Raw genomic sequence first — 23,854 nt, forward strand, 5'->3', positions numbered from 1 at the left:
GTTCAACATGTTGGCACCAATGCCAGCAAACCCAATCGCACACCCGAGCTCCCTGCTTCAATCAAGCTTCTCGTACCCTGAGCCAGCTCTGTTATTAATTTTTAGTCTTCCTGGTCCCACCAAGAAGGCTGGGGAATAACCTGACCTGGAAGGAGGAGTCTGCCCAGGCAACACAGCAGGAACCACAGCCACTTGCAGCTGAAAGTTAGCACCTTATGTAGGATCTTTACTCAGGCACCAGGGCTTGGCTGAGCAGCTGCAGCCTTGAGACATGAAGATCACAGAATCACAGAATGGTTTTGGTTGGAAAAGACCTTTAGGATCATTGAGTCCAACCACTGAACCAGCCCTAAGTCCACCACTAGACCATGTCCCTTAGCACAACATCTCGTCTTTTAAACACCTCCAGGGATGGTGACTCCATCGCCTCCCTGGGCAGCCCCTTCCAGTGCTTGACAACCCTTTCAGTAAAGAAATTCCTCCCGGTATCCAACATAAACCTACCCTGGTGCAACTTGAGGCCATTTCCTCTCATCCCATCGCTTGTTACCTGGGAGAAGAGACCAACCCCCCCCTCACTAGCCCCTCCTTTCAGGAGCTGTAGAGAGCGATAAGGTCTCCCCTCAGCCTCCTCTTCTCCAAACCAAACAACCCCAGCTCCCTCAGCTGCTCCCCGTAATTCTTGTGCTCCAAATCCTTCCCAGCCCCATTGCCCTTCAATGTCCTCTTCGCACTGAGGGGAAAGATCTGGTGCCAGAAGCAGGAGCTGGAGCAGAAACCCCACAGGTCCACATCTTTCTTCCCCAGTGGTGGCCACCACCAACCTTGTGCACCCCTTTGGGCACAACACACGACTCATTCTCCTCCCCCCCACCCCTGCCTCAGAGTTTCTCAGTTTTATTACTTAAACTATAAAACCAAGGGGAAAAGGTCCCTTTTTGTGTCAGCCATGGGATGTAAACCTGGTAGCTCCTTTCCACACTCATGGAGGAAGACTGAGTAATGGCCATGGCAGGCGTTACCGACGGCTCCTAACCTCAAGCTACTCCAAAACGTTACAAAACTGTTGGTCCGGAGTCAGCTCCAGGAGCAAATCCCTGACCTCTCCTGGTCCCACGGCTTTTTAAGAGGAGCACAGGGCCCAACCCATACTGTGTTGTATAAGCTGTACCCAAAAGAACTCGAGTAACCCCAAGCTAAAACTGGAACAAACTACACCAGCAACCTCAAACTAAATCAGTCTGCCATAACCAGTAAACCCATCTCGAATACAAAAGTCAGAAAGCGAACCGTGACATTTCAGTTTATACTTGCTCTTATTTCTGTTTTTAATTACACTGGCCTCTTCTGAGCACCCGTTTTAAAATAAGCCGTACGCTCCTGAAGTCACTTCTGAAATTAAAGGTTATTCTACATTTTAGACTTCAGATTAGAAGAAAACTGCTATTTTCAGCCGTGCTTCACGAGGATCAGAAGCAACAAAGTGATTCGAGAGCTTCACTTGGAAAGAAACCAAAGGGACGCTCCATGCACAAAGCGGAAGCGGAGCTGCGAGCACAGGCAAAGTCCACTACAGTATTTCAAGAAAAACACGAGCTGATGGTATATTTACACACACCACCACACAACACTTTTTCTTTCTCCTATAAAAGGAGACTTGGCAGTGGTTTCTCAGGTAGCCGTGTTACTGGAATCAAGGATTACTGATCCACATTTCATGTGTCCATCAGCACCACTATTTTCATTTGACTTTAGCCACCACTATTACAGCCCCCTAAATCTCATTCTAGGATTTTCCCTTATTCAGAGTTTAATTCCACCTTCTATAGCATCGCCCGGCTATCAACCACCAGGACAGGCATTTCCAGCTGAAAAAAAAAGCTGCCACTCAACTTCAGGTCCTTAAATCATGCTAATTTGAGTACTTTAAAGATCTAATAATTGGAGGAAATAACACTAAAGAACAATCCATTGTTTGACTGAAAAAGACACAGAATCAATACGAGGCACATGTTAATAAAATCACCCTGGGACTGACACAGCAATCGTTGCAAACCTCATCTCACTGCTGCTATCTTAGATGAGCACGTTGTGTTGTTGCAACAAATATTAACACCGCTACGGTCAATTTACTTATTCAGTATATTTTAGGTTACAGAATCTCAAAGCCTGCTGCCTGTGTTACACAATTCAACTGTCCCAGCACGTGAAAGGTTTCCCATGTGAGAATAATAATAATGATGATAATTTACGTCGGTCTCATGAATCTTTTAAGCCTGGGGTTTGGGATGAATTCGCTTCATCAGCCGTGATCCTTCCATGTGGGTCGGTGGCAAAAATCCCTCTTTCTATCCCCAGTGCGCACCAGGGGCAGAGAATTTTGGACTGAAAGAAATAAAGAGCTCATCTGTAGCCCAGGTTTTTCTGTGCCTGCCCTGATCCAGCACATGCCAGTTATAACTGGCAATAAAGCCTGAACTGTTTCTCTAATGGTGACAGCTTCTCTCAGATAATTATAAGCAGACTTCAAATGTAACAGAGTCAAAAACCTAACTGCAACACAGTTAAATATGTAGTGATAAAATCAGGAAAACACTTGGAAATGACAAGTTCTAACCTGCAGGCAGGGTCATAACTGGATCCAAGAGCACGTTTTAAATCAAGTCCTGACAGATTGGCGGTGGAGCCACACCAGTAAAGCCACCAGGCACTGGAATCGTTTCCTCCACGGCTGCACTGCCTCCAGGCTCGTGGTCCAAAATCTGCTCGCAGCGAGCTCAGTAATTTTTATGAGGCTATTAAACGGCTCACACTGAATATATAATTTGCCTTAGTAACGACCTATGAGAGAACTAATGAGTTTCTGAGCAGCGATGCTTTTTCAGTACTGTGAAATATAAACACAGACCTGAAGTTAAGGTCAAGAACAAAAGTATCCAAACAAGATACTAATTCTGGCGTTCCCAGCATTGCCCAGTCACCCTGCAAACATCCCCCTCTGCCAGCGCAATCCTTGCCATGCACAAAAACCATTGCTCTCTCTCTCACATGACATTTCCCTGCGAGCAAACAAGTGCAAATGCCTCATTCTGCTTTTTAAGCCTGTTTTTTTTGGCCTGCTCTGGAAGGATGCCTGCCTCCACGCTGCTCTCCGAGGTGGAAGAGACGGAGATTATCGGCGGTTTTGGGTGTCTGTGCCCTCAGAACACACTTACCTGCTCTCCCGAGACAGCACTTGCCCAGAGGTTCTCATCTCTACAGCATTAAACTACACAGACTAACAGGAGCCAAGTGAGAACAAAATAATTCTCCTGGAACAAACTGGAGTTTATGGGATTGATTTTTTTTCCCCCCTATTAACCTGGTGGAAACAACTGCACCTTCCCAGCCAAGAGATGGAAGTGAAACAGAAACAACCGAATCTGAGAGCTTTCCTGCACTGGCCATGCCTCTCCTCCTCTTTTCCACCCAAACGCTACAAGAAGCGGTAAAATCAGTCCACAGGGAAGAGGCATCAGGCAAAGATGAAGGCAGGAGTTGACGTAAAAGCCAACTTTAGTCACCTTGACCAGAACAGAAGGGACCTGTGCATCTGTCCTGGCGCTGAAGAGGTCCTCTGGGGATTTCTGCTACCCCAATAAGCGCTGCCCATGACCTTCATGAGCCAGAGTTACTCCTAATTTTCATTCTTCTTAATTAAGTGGTTCCTTAGAAAGTCCAAGTCATGCAGTGGGAAGACTACAAACACTCCTAAACGTTTGGCTTTTGTAGGGTGGGTAAAAACAATGGGTGTCTAAGCAATGCAATGACAACAGGCACAACGCACAAGAAACATAGGAACTGGGAAGCCATTTCCCTCGCTCCGAGTCTGAAAAGTAGGATTTTCTCAGGGATGTGAACGCCCGGTTCTCACTGACACCTTCAGCTCAAGCCACTCAATCCACCAAGCCGTTTGGGAAACACTCAAAAGATTTCAGTGTCGTGAAAAGGCAAGCAAACAGAAAACCTCGCAAATACCCGGCAAGGATCTCTACAGGTTCTCCTCTGCTACGGAAACAGTTAAGTGGGGTGGTTAATGAGTGCGGTGACACCAATTTAGAATTAAAAGTGTTACTCTGTGTTGCAGGCAGGTTGTTAGCGGGGTTATGCACGTGCTAGTATCTACTACCAGGGCTGGTTTCTGAAGTGATTTCGGTCCGAGTTAGTGGGTGAACCATCTCCGACCACCCGCCTCCCCCAGGCAATTAGTTTAGGATGATAACGAAGGGGCAGGGTACTGTACCTGGTGATGGGCAGGTCGAGGCCCCGCTGCAAACTGAGGAAAGGCGGGAGAAACAAACACAAAAGGAAAGGCACAAAGAGTCAGAAACACCACAACGAAACCAAAATGTCACACTCTATGCAAAATAAACCCACAAGAATAAATAATAAAACAAAAACAACCACAAAACAGTCAAAAGCTTTGCTGCAGGACAGTGACAGACAGGTACTGAGATAAAATGAGTGAGTATCGCTACAGAGGGAGGGCGCTGCTCGAGAGCTGGGGGATGAAGAGCCAAAGCTGCCGGGTATTTTAAAGGCACTCTGGGGTATAAATGCATTTTGTATCCTGCCTGGGGGAAAAAAACAACATAAGGCTAAAGAAATCCAACCCAAAAACTTAAAACAAGCAGCGGTGGAGATCTTAAAACTGTTCAAGGCAGAGGTAAATGGGTAAAGCAGCCGGACTCAGAGCTGTTCCAAATATTTGGTGGGAGCAGAGGATGGAGGCTCCTGGCTGGAGAGGAGTTAAGAGCCAGGGGGGCACAGGCAGGGTCTTGCCGGCGAGGGGCGTGGGAAATGCCCTGCAAGGCAAACATCAGCAATTCCTTGCACGTACACATGGTGCAATTTCATTTTCAGCTTCTTTTAATTTTAATTATAACAACCACAATATAACCCTTCTTATTTGTCACCCCCATTTTGAAGCGCAGGAGAGCGGTTAACCCGCGATGTCCCTGGGGAGCTGGAGGCATCAGCAGCACTTGGCTGCAGTACAGGAGGTCCCAGCCCTGAGCTCAGGTTAATAAATCGCTTCCCACCCACTTGGCTTACGCACGGAGGAAAAATAATCAGAATTTAACATGCTTGGTAAACATTAAAAGCATTTTCCAGTAAGTAACTGATTGTTAAAATAGAAATAAAAATGAATGTAAGAAATGGAAAATAGAAATAAAGATGACAAGGTGTCCTCTTCCAGCAGGCAAGTGAGGGCTTTAAACCCTTAATTCTCAGTGTAATCAGCAGAGCTCCACGGTGAGAGCAGATAAATCTATTGCTAACAGCTCCAATAATGAAATAGAGCAAAGGAAACTACATCCCATGGGGGCTTTTTACCCACCGTGTGCCTCCTCCTGTTGCTACTTGTGATGGCTTCGTAACTTAACGCGGGTGCTGAAGGACACGGAATGGTCACCTCTGCACATCACCCTACCGGGACTCAGTACGGCTTTCTTTCTGCCTGAGTAGAGTGATCAGAACTGGCTACTGATTCTTGATGTTCTTAGTAAGATGTTTTTTCAGTAAGAAAAAGTGGCCTGGGGTTTGCTTCCAGCCGTATCTCCCAGCTGTGTTAGTGCCATCAAACACAAGAAGCCAAGTATAAATATTCACAGGTCCAGCTGTTTTTTCTCCTTCATAAACAATTTAATTGCCTATATTTAGAAGATTTCCAAGAACTAATCTACTAATGCCAGTGTTTATATATTCCTTCTAACTTCACCTCATCATGATGCTCAGATGAAGCCGTAAAACCCTTCAGAAATGAGAAAATATGCACACACAGACTATTTCTAGTACAAGAGTTTATAAAGAATGACCTGCGCTGGTTCACCAAATAGATTTCCCACTCTTGAAAATTTTCCCTAAGCCTTACATTAAAGCAAAAATAGCAAAGCGTGAGGCTAAAGAGCTAAAATGCCTACTTTTCTATCAACAGCAGGACAGAAGCACTCAGAGTCTCAGCACCCTCCCAGGGATCAGGGCATGACGAGGACAGCGGACCTGGATGTGGCTCGGGAGGTGAATGCCCTTCAAGTCCTTATTTTTTTGGGAAGAACTTCTCAAAAACAGTTCATATGTCTTGCATTTGAGAAAAGGGAATAAAGCTGACCCTGGAAGGGCTGACACAAGCCTTTTCGGCAGGGCTACACACTCTGTGTTACACACCAATGAAGAAAAATTGATTAAAAAGAGAGTGATGTGGTGCAAAAACATTGTGCTGCTTCATTTCAGGGCCGAAATACCTCTCTTATCACTGCTCCACAGAAAAGATTTGTCCTTGCTGTGTTTAAAACAAGAACTGGAAGCTTACATTAAGAAACTAAAGCATATTCCATGGTGTAAAGTAATATGCGTCACAAGAAAAAGAAAAAAACCAAAAAACCTCAAAGTTAGTGAAAAATACCCTGATCTATTTTGTGCTGGTCACCACTGGCTATTGATTTTTTTAATTTTATTTTTTTTTAATAATTCAGGTTGATAGGATTTATTGCTATTAGTAGCTGTAAGCAACAGAACAAACTGTAGTCACTGCTGGCTTGGATTAAAAGACAATTCCGGTTTTTTTTCCTCTGTCCAATGAAGGTAGGAGATAGAAAGGAAAACTTCGTGACGAGACCTGGCTCCAACATTTCTGCCACCCACGCTCGCTCTGGTCTTGCTCACGGCTTTGAGGACAGCAGGGCACGGTCTCTACCTGCTGTAGAGCTGGCACACCTCAAGCCCTAAACACCCTCTCTGATAATGGTGAGTTTTTGGCAGACCTCCTAGAATTAGACAGTTTGTGTTAAAATCCTCCTGGGCTTGGGGCTGGCATCGGCAAGAGCTCATGGAGGATTTTCGGTAGGGCTGAACCTCTGACTTCCTCTTCCTTCCCCCCGCTGGAGCCGCACTTTGAGATTATCGCTATTGGAGCGACGCTACGACGCTAACGGGGAGAAAATGTGAAGCCAGTTGGATTGCAAAGGCAGCTGTCCTGGAAGGAACAGAAAAGCCTGAATCCTGCAATTTCCAATGGCCTTTGGATGCAGAAACAGGATGGAGGAAGCTCCCGCTGCTCGAGGATCAGCCATGGTAGCTGTGAGCCCATCTACCCACACCAGCCGCACCGGCTGCGGGACTGCGCTACGAGAGCCACAGGATGGCAAAGACGTCTGCCACCATCGTCCTCTCTTCGCCCTTCCCTCACCACCAAAAAAAGACAGTTAAAAAGAAATAAATGAATAAAAATTAAATCAAGCCCAGAACAAAATGCAAGAGTAGTTCAGGACTGGGCTAATCTTGCATTTGATTTGGAGTGGGGAGGTGGAATGAGATGTTATGGGTGCGGCTTTTAGTAATGGGGGTGGAAATGGTCACGAGCAGAGCGGATGGCAAAAACTGCAAACAGGAGAGTTTAAAAAAAAAACAAACAGAAAAATGGCTGACAATGGCAGACAAACTCTTCCTCGATACCTCCTCAATAACGGGGCCAAAACCCTACAATTTGATGCATTTTCCAGCCAAATTTCCTGAAGATGTTACAACCCAACGGCACCCTGGTCTCTGTCCTACTCCCAGCTGCAATTCCACTCTGGCCCTTGCGTGGCCACTTCACCTGGCAGGAACTGCCACGGCAGCTCATGCTTTTAGCAAAGAAGCAAAATCAGTGCATTTCTGTCGATCAGCCAACAAAAAAAAGATGTGGTAAAAAATAAATAATAATAATAAAGAAAGAAAGGAAGAAATCAAAACAGTGCCGTTGGCACAATTGCCTGCAAGAAGGAGTACAGTTTGTTATATTGCTTACAATGCAGTATTTTATCCAGCCTCTTCCAGCCAGGGACCTGTAAACCGGACTCTGTTCCAAAACCTTCCTCCTCTTCCAGTTGTCTGTGCAATGTATTGGCACTGTTCTGCTGGGCTGTCAAAAAAACTGGTTTAGAGATGCAGCTCTTCAGTCAAGTTTTTGCTCCAGTTCTAACCATAATCAACTCATTTGTGCTTTTTAACAATTAAAGATAACGAAGATGATTATACTTACTGAGAAAAGAGGGGTTTTTTTACCATCAGTATCCTGTTTTACTGATCAGAACGGGGGGACTAAGGAGTTGTTGGGGGTTCCAGTTACAAATCTGCAGCTGTCCACATCACAGAAACTTCATCGAACTGATGTTAATTGGCTTGCTCATCAACACAGAGGTCAACGGGCCTCGGAAACAACCGTCCTGCGAATCCCTCCAGAGGTGAAACCTCCAGAAGCGGGGCTGCGTGTGGAGGGAAACTTGCCCTGTATATACGTATTTATACCTGTTATGTGGACAAACGGAAGACTTCTGGCTTGGAGGCTTTTGGTTGCCACACTTCAGCAGCGTTCAGCTTACTCTAAAAAGAGAGGACCTGGGAGCGGTGCGGTGGTTTGACTGGTGACCTGAAAGCATTACGATGCAGATGTGGATTTGCAAGAGGCACAGTGATTGCTGCTCCCTTGACTGACTGAGGCTTGAGATATGACAGTAAGCTATCGTGATGGTAAGCTATCATGATGGTAATTTATTGTGACCTCCAGAAGGTGGGCTAAGCATCTGGTGCTCTAGGAGGGTCTCCTAGCATCGTGTGGAATTGTGCTAGGAGCAGAGATGCCCCAAAAAAGAGCCTGGTTTGGGGAACTGAAGTCCTACAACAGCAGAGCAGTATTACAGTATACACACACAAAAAGAAAAAAGATTATGGAGGATAATCAAACCTAAAGTTGGATGAAAAAGGGGCTTGGCACAAAAAGATCTGGGTACCCACAAGCTCTATGTTAAACGCGTGAGCACCCATGGGTGCTAGGCAGAAAATGGTTAGAACTGACCCAGTGGCACTGATTGGGAATAAAGCCCAGAGGCCACCGGAGACGGAGTGCTGCTGCAGAGAACCCCTTCCTTTCCTGATCTTTGGCCTATTGCTTTGTCAAATACTTCCTTAAAGAAAAAAATAAAAATGAAGAAAAGAGAAAGATTCTGGTAATGAATCTAAACTCTACAATGAAGTGAACCTGAAAGCAACTATGCTAAAAATAAATGGTGTTATTTGAACGTGGATGAGAAACCCTCCATCGCTACCTTTCTGACAAGCCACTTTAAAAAGAAAATTATCCTACCAGGACAGTGTCTGAAAAATTCAATCAAGATTTGCCATTTGGAACGTGCTTCCAGTTCAGTAAAGATGTTTTCTGGAGAATCGACCAAGTGCTATTGAGACACACGTACACACAGAGGAACGTGCAAACGAAGAAGAGAGAACATAAAATAACCCAACCGTGGGCTCCCTTACCGGCGAGCGGGTCTGAGGCTGGGTGTTCATTGTTTGAGGGGCTTGAGGGTACACCAGCGTGGTTGGAGCTGCATTCTGTCCTGAGGGGTAAGGAGCCTGCAGGGAACAAGAAAAGTACATCAAGAAATGAGTTTATCAAGTGATTCATCCCAAAAGACAGGAACATGTTCTCAGATGGACTGAGATAAAGACGACACAGCCGATGGCGATGGAGAAAGCCTCCGTCAAAGATCCAACCGATTTATCAACGCTACCCCAAGCGTGGTGGTGGAAAATGCAGCGAAGAGGCACATCAACACAACACGGCGTCACTGGAACCCGGCGTTGTCTGACACGAACTTTCTAAAAACCTCCTCTGGACCTGCTTCCACGGGAAGCTGGAGCTGGAGGTACGGCCGATAAATCCTCCAAAGTAAAGCAAGCGACAAGAAACAAGCTCAAATGCATTTCATACAAGCTGTCGCTGCTTTAAAGTGTCTGCAACACAACGAAACGGCCCCAGATTGTTACAGATGCAAGGCAGACCACGGGCTGTGTAAATTTTTCATAGCTCCACTGATTTCAATGAGCTGTAACATTATATATATTAAATACCACCAGATGCTCTCCCTCGAGTTATTTGCCCAAAGTAACAATAAACTGGAGCTGTAGAGCTGTGCCGATGACGCATTTTAACGAGACATTTAGGAATAACTTTTCAGAACACCTTTTGCCTTTATTTTTTTTGAATGAAAAAGTTACAACTTACCTTTTTAAAAACAGTTTACTATTGTAACGGCATAAAAACCAGCCAGTAGCCTGCAACAGCCTTAGTTTTCAAGAGGAATTAGCCCAAACTCTATACGCTGCCCTGTAGCTCCTGTACAACTCCATCACAAGCCACTTCTCCAACTCCTCAGCTCTTCCCCCTTCACTGTCTATCCCTTGGGGTACCCTGAATTTTGGTAATCAACCTCCTGGTACGTACATGCCATCGAATTTACCTGATGAATAAAGGAGCTCAGCAGGTCTTGGGTCTCTTTCAGGAGGAGGTCTTTGGGCTCACTTTATTGAAACGTGCTTAAAAACCCTGCAAAACCCCTTTGTACACAGAATTCTCATGCATTCACACCGCAAACCTTGCTGGAGAATCCCCTCTCATCTTTGCATTTCATGGTCCTCACAGTAAAATTCAAAGCAGGCCTAAGGAATAACAGGAATCGTTTCAGTCCGTAAGGTGGTATGGAGAGAATACGTTTCTCTGCACCAGCCCTCTGGCACATTTCAGGTATCTTTGATTTGAACTGTGCTATATTTTATTTGAATAATTAAATTTTTTAACAATAAAATGAAGTTATAGTTGGTAGACCAAAACTGTTTGTACCTAAGAAAGAAAAAAGAAACTCAGAAAACTTTAGCTATCGAGAGAAGTGACCCAGCAGAAAGCCTGCAGCTCTGTTTTCGCCAACAGCTCCAGGAGACGAGCAGGAAGACCACAAAATATGCTGTTTCTAGAAAGAAACTCGGTCCTGAAGCCTGCAAATCTTCCAAGTCTGAATGAGCAAACTAAGCCAAGTATTACCAGGCATGGTCCGGCTTTAAAGGGAGAGTCTGCCAGTCCTGACAAGATGAACGAGGTGTGCTTTTAAGGAAAAGAGCGCAATTTAAGAAGAGCTTTTCTTGCAAAATAAAGCGGGGATAGCAATGTGCCATCGGGTAACACATGCGTTTCCTTCTCACCTCTCAGGCTGAGTGCCGTGGAGTCACAGACCTCACCCAAACTCAGCCTCTTCAGCCCTTGCAATACCAGCAAACGTGGGATGGTTTCAGAGCAAGAATACGTTTTGTTTTGGAGGAGCACCCAAAACATCCTGTTGCTGGAAGGCATCGCCCAGCAAGCGCCCCAGCACACACCAACCAGTGCCCTGTGCCTTGCAGAGCGCCTGGGAGACAGCTGGGTCTCTGGGCTGTTCTTTTTCTTCTTTTTCATCCCTAGACATAAAATCCCTGCTTAATCTCCTGCCCATCAAAATGTAATACAAGGTAAACGCAAATACAGTTGAGAGGCAATCTGACCAAAGAATTTTCCAGGGAAAACCAAGGCAAAACAAAATGTGGGGGTGGGGGATGAGGGGACTGAGCACAGCCCAGAAATAATCCCTCCTGCTGCAATACCTCGCCTTCCTGCTTTGGGACTACACTCAAAATGGTCATTAAAGAGCGAATTAAACACGAATACAGCAAAGGACAGTGTTCCTGCCACACAAGCTAACTAGGCAGGATGTTCTGTTGTTTTCTACCCAATTTTCACATTGCTTTTTGGGTCAAAGAGATGACAAAAATGCACAGCTCCAAGTACCTCACTAGATCTTTGCAGGGATTTTGGACACCAAAGCACACTTGGTGGAGTATTCAGCTGAATAATGTTGTTCTGCAGTGGTTTATATCAATACAGCAGCAAAGACTCTGGTTCAAGAGCAATTAAATGCTTTAATCGACTCCTGCTATGGAAGCAGGGCAAGTTTTACCCTGCTCTTCCTCTCCAGGAGCTCATTTGGTCCCATCGTTTCTCCAGCCAACGCTTCCTTCCCTTCTTACCACTGGCAAAGCCTTGAGCTCATGTTAACAACTAATTTGCAAGAAGTCGCCCAATTTTTCTGAGATGTCGGATGCAGCCTCCAATATTTTTCCCTTTTATTTGACAAGTGTGACTCTGCCTGAGCTGCTCGTGTCGATGGCGCGTAACAAACAGCACGTACCACATCTCGCAATGCCATTGCGGCGACGAGCGAATGCAGCCCGGCGCGGGATCATTGAGCACTAACAAGACACGGGGAAACTCCAGGATCTTCTCATCCACAACCTGGAGACATCGTCCTGTGCTTGTAGCATGCCGTAGCTTGCAGCTGACTTTCTGCCCCTGGGATCTCTGCCCAACGTGAGATTTAGGCTGAGGGGAGACCTCATTGCTCCCTACAGCTCCCTGAAAGGAGGGAATAGCGAGATGAGGGTTGCTCTCTTCTCCCAAGGAACAAGCAATGGGACAAGAGGAAACAGCCTCAAGTTGCACCAGAGGAGGGTTAGATTGGATAGGAGGAAAAATTTCTTTACTGAAAGAGTGGTCAAGCACTGGAAGGGGCTGCCCAGGGCAGTGGTGCAGTCACCAGTCCTGGAGAGGTTCAAAAAATGTGTGGATGTGGCACTTGGGGACGTGGTTTAGTGGCCATGGTGTGGTTGGGTTGACAGTTGGACTTGATGATCTTGGAGGTCTTCTCCAACCTTAATGATCCGATGATTCTATGACTAAGACTTCTCTCCCTGGAGGATCGGTGGCTTTCTGTGTGCAAAGTGTCCCAATGCTCCTCTTATCCTCCAGACAGCAGCGAGCAGGCAGGGTCGGTGACTGTGTTGAGAAATATTAAAGACCACTCACATACAAGCGAATCAATTGACCTCCAGCTCTGCATCTCAGGAGCCCTCACCCCAGGCAGTTTGAGCTGCTCCTCCCACAGCAGGCCAGCAAAAAGAGATGGAAATATCCACTATTCTTCCCCTTCCTCAGGCTCGTGAATCATGTTTTCTTCCAGCTTAACTTGCACGCAACAGAAGAAAGTTTAAGTCACAGACAACTACCCCAAAAGTCCTTACCCACCTCCAAAATAATCCGAGTTTTCTTTTAATCACCCAAGTGAAAGGAAATGTGAAAGAAAGGAAGCCTAAAAACCTGAGTTTTAGCAGAAAGCTTGTAAAGCAGGCACTTTGAAATACCGTGCCAAAGACAGTCACCTCACGGGTAACAGCCGTCAGCTCCGACACCAGCAGCGCTGAGGCAAACGCAAGACAACGCAACCCACTGTTAAATTTGCTTCAGTATTTAAACCCTATCAGAATAAGTATAGTATTAAGTTAGAAATGAAGAAAAATATATATGAAGGCTTAATAGCAGCCACTGAAGGGTTTCTGCTATTAAACTGTCATCAAAATCAGGTAATTTTGGAGAGCCAGTGCTGTTTCTAAGCCAGATGACTGCTCCGGGTGCTCGGTTCACATCTGCAGCCATGAGGAACACATGTGATACCAATGCCACTGAAGACAACAAACAGCACCCAAATCAACACCTTTCACAATGATTACACAGCAAATGCTTCTGCTCCGTGTGCCTGAACCGGTATTTCTGTTAAAACCATCATGGGGGGGGGGAAGGGAGGAAAAAAAGTGCTTTAGACATTTCTGCAGGTACCAAGTTCACACAGAAGTGCATGGTAGCCTAAAAAAAACTATCAAAAGAGAGGCTAAATCACAGCACCGCACTCCACTGCTTTGCAGAGAAGTCAGCTGATTAAAAGTACTGCACATACTCATGTGTCAAAAGGACTTTTTTCTGTGCCAAGCATCTAGATAGGAACACAAAGTAATTATAATCACATGCGGTCACGCTGGAAATACGTGGCTTTTCTGCACCGCGGCTGAAACGCTGAGGATGAGGTGAGCAAATGAAGAGACGAGCGAGGAAACACTCCAAAAATCCCCTAAACAAACGACCACGGAGGGGGAGGCGGGGAAGCCAGTATTGCTCTGTATAAAAAATTGTGTTTAGAAGCATCTAAACCCTGACAAGGAAATCCTGGGGGTTCAGATAATTGCAGCACCCTGAGCTGGAACGGAGCTGCTCCACTTTTGAGGCAGAGCAATTTGCTCCCTTTAAAGCTTTCATCTTCCTGATGTAACATTTCAGACGTGGCTATCCGGGGGGAAGGCGATAACGTTGTGTGTTTAGGTATTCCCACAACGTGCTGGGGAAAACCCTTTCCCTGCGCTGTTTCCACCTTGGGCTGCTGACTTGAAAATCATCACTACTAACAAAACAAATGAAAAAAAAGGTTATTTTTAGATCGGTTCCCGAGCTGGTTAATAAACACTGCGCCTGCTGCGTAACATGAGTCCCTGGGTACTGGCTGTACTGGGAATAAACAGGCGAAGCGCACACATCGGGTCCTGAAAAAGCTGAGTCACGCAGCTCCCTGCCTCCCGCAGCCGGCGGGAATCTTCTCTTTGGGAACAAAACCTCTCCAATCTGCAGGCAGGAAGGTGTCGCTTGCTGAGTTTTTGGCATTCGTGGTGTGGTTGGGCTTGGTGTGGGAGGGGGTTAAGCCCCGTGGTCACTTCTTGAACCCTCTCCTGACGGGGGGAAGCGGGGCTGGGTCTATATTTACTGAAGTTACATAGGAGGAGCAGAAACGGTCTCGTTCCAGCACATGACGGTGACTCAGGAGCTCGCCGCTCCGTGACCATCGCTATCGCTGTGACCTTGGCTGAGGAAACCTTCGGACTTCCAGTTCCTTCCCAGTCACACCAACACAGCAACCCCGCACCCGGCCGGGCCGAGCTGAAACGCCGCCGAACGCCAGCAAAAAGCTTTAATCGCTTTGGGAGGAACACGGCAGCGTAAGCAGAACATTTTATAACACCACAAAGCGCGCTGGGGCCAAAGGCAGCCCCCGGCTATCCCGGAGCAACCCCAAAGGGCATTTTTCCTGTGTGGCCACAACAGAAAGCAACGCGATGCTCGCACGTGAATAAAACAAATACAATACCTTGCCCAGTGGTTTGCATCTCATTTGAGTGTTCAGATCGCTGCCCCCACGAATGGAGAGCACCCAGCTAAAACCCTACTGAAAGTGTCACTGCATTGACTTGCAAAAAGATTTATCACCACTTTATGTTGAGATATAAAATAGGAAAGACACGCATTGGTTGGAATCTGAGGATAAAGCTATTGCGAGATCCATCTCTGGTCCCAAAAGGCCCCCACACAAACCACGCGTGTGTGGTACACACACATGGATGTACAGGTGTTTTACCAAGGCGTTCTCTGATGCAGTTAAATGCTAAGCACTGATTAAAGCCACACCAGGTGGGCACTTAGAGCAACACTCAGCATCCCTTATACTAAGGGGTCCTGTCCCTAAATTTACAAATTGTTATTTCTACAAGCTCCCTGACACAAAACACAGCTGCCCCTGGAGGCAGGTACAGCACACACTACAAGAGCTATTGCCAAGATCATTGCACCAGTGTTTCCATTTTATCTCCATTTTTAACAGCCAGACTGTTTTCCTTCCAGCTGCTGAACTATTTTCCTTGAGGAACACCCCACCAGGGACCGCAGGACGGGCTGTGTGGAGGCACCAGCCCTTGAGGCTGCTCTTGGAGCCTCTTAAAATTAAGTTTTCCCCTGGGTCCCTGGCCTGGGCAGTGAGTTTGGCTTTGGATGCAGGTGAAGAAATGCCCAGCAGCGGCACAAACCCTCACTTGGTTCACAGGCATGGAAGGACATGGCTTTTAATTCCAAATCATGGTTTATTTGTTGAGTTGGGTTTGCTCTGCCCTCCCACAGCCTGGAATCAAATCACTGCGCTACTAAAATGACTGCAGCCGTGCAGTACCAAATAAAGGGGAATCTCTCAGTTTTCAGCTCTTCAAAAGTAAAAGAATTATAATCCCAAACCTGTATCCACATTCCTACCCAATAAACTCACCTGCAGCTGAGCAAACGTTGGAACAGGAGCTCTTCAGATAGCCCCTCCTACAAAACCAGCACTTTTTCCTCAAGCTTCGGGTTCTGAACGGCCTCAATTTTAAGAAAGATGAGTATCAGCCCAAACCCATGGCGCTGGTAGGAGCAGCTCTCCCATCTTCCCCCAGATCCACTTGCTCTTGTCCCTGTGCCCTTTACACCAGTGATGCTGGCTTCAAGCAACTGCAAAAAACATTTAAAACTCCCGAAGGCTGAACATTACAGCAAGACTATATTTTTTTAATCTGATATGAAAAGTGGGATTATTGCAAGGCAGAGATAACAGCTACAGCCAGAGCATCCAAGAACAGCCCAGGATCGTGGACCACCACAGCCTACCAGGACCCATTGCTAAGGAAAGGTTCATTTTCTACCCGAGTGCTGCAGTAGCATCAAGCGAAAGGGATGAAGAGGTCCCTGCTCTCCATCCCCCTTGCCGTCCTCCCAGGCGCTGCAGCACCCACAGCAGAGGTGACTGAACTGGAGGTGAAGCAGCTTTTGACCTAAAATCATTGTGTTGGCAGCAGGCAATATAAAATACTCCAAGTCACTGAGCCCTCACTGGTGGCAGCTCTGGGGATGCCCAGGATGCGGCTGCTTCACCGTGGAGTTTGCAGCTTGCAAGAGGAGTTCAGGCAGCAAAGAATTACATCTTTTAATCCACCTGTGCTCACAAATCAACCCTGTGAGAAGTCAAAACAGCCTCATGAGACCGTCTCAGTGTCCCTCTGGTCTCTGTTTTGCTCAGGGCTCTGTTATCGAGCAGCAACACCCACCTTGGTGACAAACACACCGCAAAACCATCACACCCACATCACTTCCACAGCCCGCCCCGTGGTTGCATGTACGAGTGATGAAGTCCTGTGAGGAATGGGAAATAAGACCCAAAACAGCCCAGAGAAATCCTGCAGGGCTGAACCGTGCTTGACGCATCCCAGTGCAATCCCTTGGACCCAAACTGATGGCACCACAGTACCCAAAACCTGCACGGCCCCAGCTCGGGTTGGGTCCTGCATCCGAACACAACACGACAAAAAGCTCCTGCCTTGCTTTTGAAGTGGATTTTTAGTATTCGTTTGGTAACTAGTTAATGCAAATCTAGCTTTGTATTCTTTTCGTTCCCTGAACACAGTCATGGCAGACTTTGAAGCTGCTGCCTGCAGTGGGTTGTCTAATGGGAATAATTTGAGTATGATAGGAAAAAAAAAATCTGTATTATCAGTAATGTCTACCTGTAACGTATAAAACCAGCTCATCTGCAAACGTTACAAACAATGACAGAGAAGCCTACACTATTAAATTCATTTATTTCATGCTTTTCTACACAGAACTCCCTCAAATAATGCATAGAAGCAAATTCTCACGCTACTCCTGTGAACCATCCCAGCTTTAAAAATGGCACAACAACAATTAAACCAATAAATAAGGACAATTCCCCTCATAACGCCCATAGTTTGGCTTTTGTTATTTACAATGATACTTCAACTGCATATCATCAAACGCACTATTAGATTAAAAGTAAGTCTTCATTCCCAGCTACATGTTCAAATACGCAGGTTTTTTGGTATATATCGCATCAAGAATTTCAAATATTTTAAGCAACTCATTTGCAAATTATCCAGCGTCACTGAAATCAGCTTGTCCTCATCATGGCATCTCTGTAAAATAAAAACACAAAGCAGTTCTACTCTGCTGACTCTCTATAAGCCCATGCTGCTGCCCCGTTAAATGCATCAGTAACTTGAAAACACTCTGGTTTTCTGCATATATTGGTGTATGTTACTTGGAATATTCAGTCTCGTTAAAATCAATGATGCAAGTACCACAGCTCTTCTCCGACACTGAACAGGTTGTGCAGATTAAAGGTTTCCACTTTAAAATAGAATTTAACACAATTACAGTGCAAATACCCTGTGCCTGACAAAGGGGATGGGATGGGACCAGTCTGTGACACAAAATCTTTGGATATTGAATTTACTACAAAGCTACAAGGTTTGGATTTGGATGGGAGCAAACAGGAACTGTGACTGTTTGATGCATTAATTTAAATATGTAGGAGTTTTCTCAAAAGCCATTTCCTCAAAATGCCACCCCTTTCCACTCCCCCCTTTTCCCACAGCCGAGCCTTCAGGAGAATTCCCCGTGTTAGTAAACATTAAACTCAACCTTTAAAAGGAAATAAATCTCCTGACCCCGAGGAACTACTCCTCTCACAAACGCGGCTCTGCCATTGTTCTCTCCGCTCCTCGCAGCAGTTTGTCTTGGCCTCCATCATCTGTGCCATCCCCTGCTACATTTTTCACAACCTGTTTTTATGGCTCTGTGTGATTTAGCGTCGCACGTCCAAAGGCAGCAACTCACCAGGGAAACCCAGTCCCAGGTAACAACCACAGAACTACGGGGTTTTTCTTACTTTCAGATAAATAACCCAAGTCTCACCAAGGGAAGGTGGTGGAGGAACCGTGGTTTCCTCTTCCCTGGACACAGTTTCTGCGCAGGACGATACAGACACGAGATCCGTGCTCCCTTCCTTCCTGCTTAAAACACTGTGGCCACTATTCCTGCAGGAGGAGGAGGGGGGAAAGGAAAAGCAAGACAAAGCGTCCCTCTGGGACGTGCTATCTCCCCAGAGTTCAGGCTTATACCATGTTTTTAGCACCATAATTGCAATTATTTTGTCATCAGCTACACTGCTGAATGCAACTGACCCTGAACACGGTGCAAAGGTAAATAATCCACAGCTCTGGGGAGGAAAGAAAAATCTTCCTGCTTTTTAAAAAAAGATAAGGTGCTCAAGCTGATAAGGGCCTGATTTCAGACCACAGCCATGTGGGCAGCTGAAGGGAAATATTTAAATAAGTGTCATTCTGAGCCATCGGGGTGGACAGATGTCCCACGAGTGGCTCTCCTCTTCCTTGGTCATTAAATCCATCAGCACAGAACCTGAAACTGTGGTGAAGGAAGGTGTGAGAGCCAGGATAATGCCCAGATTATCATTTCATAACATCTGTAAATACCAACAGGGATTTACCCGGCTTCTTACAGAGACTGAAGTGACAGCCTCTGCCCTGGCTGCAGCGCATGGGCCAGGACATCGATAAGTGAATTGGTATTTTCCAGAATAAAGGTACTCAAAAATATAAAGAGAGAAGATCAGAAAACAGAGCCTTGAGTTTACAAAGTGCCTTTCACTTGTCCTGTACAGTTTTGTCCCAATTTAACCAGAAAATGAACTTTGAGGGTGAACATCTGTGCTCAGGAACACCACCTGCAGTCAGCCGAGACCCCTGCTCCACGCTAATGTCAAAGCGGCACGTTTGCAGCTTTCCTCCTACTTCTCTCCAAGGCCCAACAAAAGGCTCCCAAAATTTGTCCCCTTCTGTCTCCAAGGATGTTTCCACCCTTGGAGACGCTCAGAATCCCAGCGGACATGGTCCGGAGTGACCCACTCCAGCTGATCCTCACTTGGACTGGATGACCTCCAGGTCTCTCTCAACCTCAACCTTTTCATGAGTCTATGGCAGCAATCAGATAAAATACTCAAGTTTCCATGCATTACACTAAAGCCCAGAAATACCACTGCATATAACTTCGTGCAAATTCAGATAATTTAAAGCAACTAAATAAATTACTGGTTTCTAACAGCACCATGAAGAGGGTTCTACGGGGAACAGGGGCACAGCCCCTGTGCTTCTGTTCCCAAAAGTGGAATTATTGCTCCATAGCCATCAAATCCTTCTGTGCTCTTTGTCATAAGGGGAAAGCAGTCACCAAGGCTGCAGCTGGCAAGAAAACCAAGTTTATTGACCTCAAACCCTGCCCCTGTTGGGTTGGTCCTACCGAAGCTGCAGGTGGTCAATCTTCAGCCCCCCAGTTTGAGCCAGCAGCTAATGGTGGACCCCAGTAACCCAAGGGCTCCTTTTTCCCAGTTTTACCCAGTTGCAGGGATATTTTATGTCCTCAACATTTAGAAACTGCAGAGCGTGTAAAGCCCTGACTTCTGTGCTGACTCTGGTGTTCATTGCCTTCTGCAACACATTGTGTTTGTTTAAGAACTGTGTCTTTTCTGGAGCGTGCAAGAAAACACCCATTCAAGTGCATGGCACAGAAGGTATTACTGCAGAAGGAAAACCAGAACAGACGTTATTAAACATAAGAAAGTGGCAAGTTGCCTGGCATTATTTTGTCGTCTTATATTGTGAACAAAAATGTGGTTCAACAAGTGGGGAAAGTCAAAAAAGCACCAAAATGAAGTGCAACCCACGTGGCTCTGAGAACAGAAAACGTGCACAGAAAACTCCTGGAGAAAGGGATCTACAGAATTTTAAAACAGCTACGGAGGGTTTGATTTTCTGTTAAAAATGCTATTTCACCCCCAAAAAAAAGTTACTGGCAGTTTAAAATCCACTTTTGATTCACAAGACTGTCACAAGCCAAAAGAAAACTCTTCCGCTAGATCACGCCTCCAGGATGCGCTGTGTGCCCAAGGCACCTGCTGCGAGGGCTTTTGAATTTCAAATAACTCAGCTTGCACCAGGGTGGCAGGGCCAGGGCAGACTCTGAGCCAGGCTTGGGTTACTCCTGAAAGAAAAAGCGCAAGCAGCAGTAGCAAAACCACATTATTTCCCCCCACTGGCACACGAGACCACACAGAGAAGTATTAAATACACCTCTCGAAGCAGTAATCCACTGCAAAATGCAGTAGCAGCCCAAGTCCTGACGACACTCAGCATCTGTATTGCGATCTTTCCTTTGCACGTGTATGTGAGGAAATCATAACAGATTCTTCTTTCTTTTCTTGTTAGAAAAAAAATGAACTAAAGGCTGTTTGCAGTCCTTTTTAAGTGCACAAATATTAAAACTAATTCATCCATCCAACCCACATCACGCATTTTGGAGGTTAACAGTTCCCACTGCTAAATAATGACTGCAGTTAACAGTGTTAATTGGCATTTGAATCTACATTAAGTCTTCCCCACTACTCCAGATCTCCCTTCCTGCAGCTCTCACACCCAACTGCGCTCCCCAAATTAGGGGACACCCATCAAGTCGAGCACCCCCACACAACAGCACCCCAAAAGGCACCGACAGCAGGCACAGAGACCCAGCTGCACTTCACGTTTCCAGCGCAGATTTGCCCAGATTTAAACGAATGAGGTAAAGAGCACAGCCCTGAATCAAACATAATGAAACGAGTTATATGAGCAAATATTCCCAGCGTTATTAACCCAATCAAAACCCTACTAATCCTATTACAAAACAGAGAGTTCAGCTGCACTTCCAGCAGCTCCTTAACACAAAGGCCAAAAGAAGATTACGCTTCTCCTGGATTTATCAGCTACTCAGTAACCCGCATTCTCCAATCTCCACCTGCAGTCACAGATTCCTGCACACTCAGAATCAGTTTAAAAAGACGCGCTGTGACGAAGCCTGACGCGGATGCGCAGCAGCACAGGGAATGAAGTGAGAAGTACGAGAGGGCAAATTCTTCACTGCTCAGAAAACAGACACTACTGTGTGTCTCTGAAAAGCAGGTTTCTTGCCCACAAAGCACGATCAAGAGTTTATTTGCTTAAATTTTCTTTATCCTCACTATCTGGTGTGGACAGGCGACCCAAAGAACTGAAATTCGCTGTTTGGAGGTTTGCATGTGCAAGCTTCTCCCTCAGCCGGTCCAGCTCCTGCTTCTTCACTTACACAAAGAGAGTTTAATCTTTCACCCCGTGTCCATGTCATCACAGCCACAAAGATAATTGCTAATTAATACCCTGACCGACAACTGTACCCGCTCTACAGGAGTTTTTAATAGGCATGAAGTCCGCTATAATGGCACCTTACATAAACCAAGGAGGTTCCTGTGAGGAAAAGCTCTGTGAGCAAAGAGTTCCCTGCAGGTCTTAAAAGAACTGACTCTGCCCAAGGTGTCCCCAAGAGATGCTCTCCTAACACAGAAACAGAGGGACAGGGTGTTTGTACAAATAAGATGATGAAATTAGGGAGCTCCTCATGCTCCAGCAGTCTGGGAAGTTTATTATCTGACTTTACACACAGCAAAGCGTACACGGACGGGGACTGAACAGCAACCATAACTCTCACTATGTTCCAGGGCACCTCACTTCTCACAGGGCACAGCAAGCCACATTATGATTAGATTACATTACTTTAAATTACATTACTTTAAATTACATTCCTCCTTCCCTTCCAATCCATCAATAAACGTAACTTTATGAAAAGCATATAAAAACCTAAATTGGGCTACAAACGACAGCAGGGAAGCATTGAATAAACATCATGGTTACAACAGGATCCCTCTCTCATAGAAAGGATCTAAGATAATAAGCGAGGGGCTCAGGGATTGCCCACAAAGACACCACAGATGGCACCCAGACGCGTCCTGGCACCCATCCCCAGCCCGTAAGGTACTGAGGAACATCTCTCTGCTATTACAAACACTAATTTAGCGATGGTGACATTTTTGAGGACCAGAATGAGACCGCAAAACTCTTTCCACTTAAGGCAAAGAACCAGATGGTAACAAGTTTCAGCGGGTACAATCTGTTTTGGATTTAACTCAGCCACCTAAAAGTCAAGGTCTCTGTACACCACGAGCCTGAGAATTCAGCTCTCTCGCACTTTTGTTTTCTGCGGGTGTATCTTGGCATTTGGAAGTGGATAAGGGGTTATTAAACACAGCTGTCAAGAACTACAACAGCTCAGTAAGGTCTCCATAGATGCCACAGGGTCCTCTGCTCTATCGCTTGAGCTCACAGGTCACCGTGGGCAGGACGCACCGATCTGCTCAGTGCACAGCGTGTTCCTAACGGGAGAGAAAGCTTCTCCTGATGGCAGAGGAAATTCCTGGCTGTCTGATCGGTCGGTGCTCACAAGCTGTGGTCCCAGGCTAACGGCATCCCTGGGCACGCACATCAGAGCCTGCAGGTTTAGAGCTGAGGCAGAGCCATTTCCAAACCATTCCCCTCTTGCGTTGCTTGATCTCGCAAGTCAGAACCCACAGCATTTGTTCCTTGGGATCCTCCAAAACAGGAGAAAGGATGGAATTGTCTTCTCCTGCTGCCCCAAAGCTTCACACGCTGCCTCCTGCTCGTGGTACAACTGGAGGAGCCCTCTCCTCTTTGGATCATTACCAGACAGAGGGAAGCCCTTTGCCGCTGCCTCCTCCCAAGCCCCAGCCTGGCTGTTTTGGAATAGCTCCACTTTCTCGTTATTCCCATCTTAAGGCTACACCATAAATTTCCACAACGTGAAGGCAAAGGGGGAGCAGATTTACAGCATTTCAGCTGCTTTGCGTTAACTGCCTGTGTGAACGCTCTCTGCCTGCACCACGTGCACTGGCCAACGCTGCATCCATCATGGGATGAGAGTACTCGGGCGAGCAGTGACCCTGCAGAGCCACTGTAAAGTCAAATTTTACACTGTAAATCCACACCCTACCCGATGGCAGGGTAATTGGCTCCAGTGGCTGTGCCCGAGGAGAAACTTCTCTACTCCTTTCTCAATGACTTCTCCTTTCCTCTCTGCATGCTGAGGAGAACTGTCACAAACCAGCCGCTGCTGAAGTCTGCATGCCCAGAGGAGGCAGAGGAGATGCACCCCTCCTCTCCCAGTCCGTACAAGGGGCCTTTTCGCACGAAGAACAACAGAAACATGAAATTTTATGTATGTGGGACCACATCTGGCCATAACATCACTGCAGCAACATGTGCTGCACATTCCCCAGCGCCAGCAGAGTTCAACACATTCCCGAGAGCAGCAGCATGACTTCAAGGCCCTGGAATTTGGGAAGCAGGAACGCTGTCTCTTGCTGCGGAGAGGGAGGTGTGGGACTGTTTCTCATTGCTGCCAAGCTCTTCTCGTTTTGCTGCAGAAACTAATTCTGAAGGGAGGAGAAGTGCCCAAGGCCAGTCGTTACAAAAGGCTTTGGAGGAAGTCGAACAGCAAGCC

The 23,854-nt window shown here is 46.3% G+C and overlaps 1 protein-coding gene across 1 annotated transcript in view; it reads right to left on the reverse strand.

Annotated features, from left to right (window-relative positions):
• Nucleotides 1-23,854, reverse strand: part of LOC104547044 (eukaryotic translation initiation factor 4 gamma 3-like) — a gene marked incomplete at its 3' end in the record, with an annotated part of 57,726 nt that overhangs the window by 23,260 nt on the left and 10,612 nt on the right. The window contains exon 4 of the mRNA XM_010192594.1: nt 9,337-9,432. Coding sequence (XP_010190896.1) covers nt 9,337-9,432 — 96 coding nt within the window. The remainder of the gene's footprint in view (nt 1-9,336; nt 9,433-23,854) is intronic.

Source organism: Mesitornis unicolor, unplaced genomic scaffold (genome assembly GCF_000695765.1).
Source record: "Mesitornis unicolor isolate BGI_N332 unplaced genomic scaffold, ASM69576v1 scaffold41799, whole genome shotgun sequence".
Classification (NCBI taxonomy): Eukaryota; Metazoa; Chordata; class Aves; order Mesitornithiformes; family Mesitornithidae; genus Mesitornis; species Mesitornis unicolor.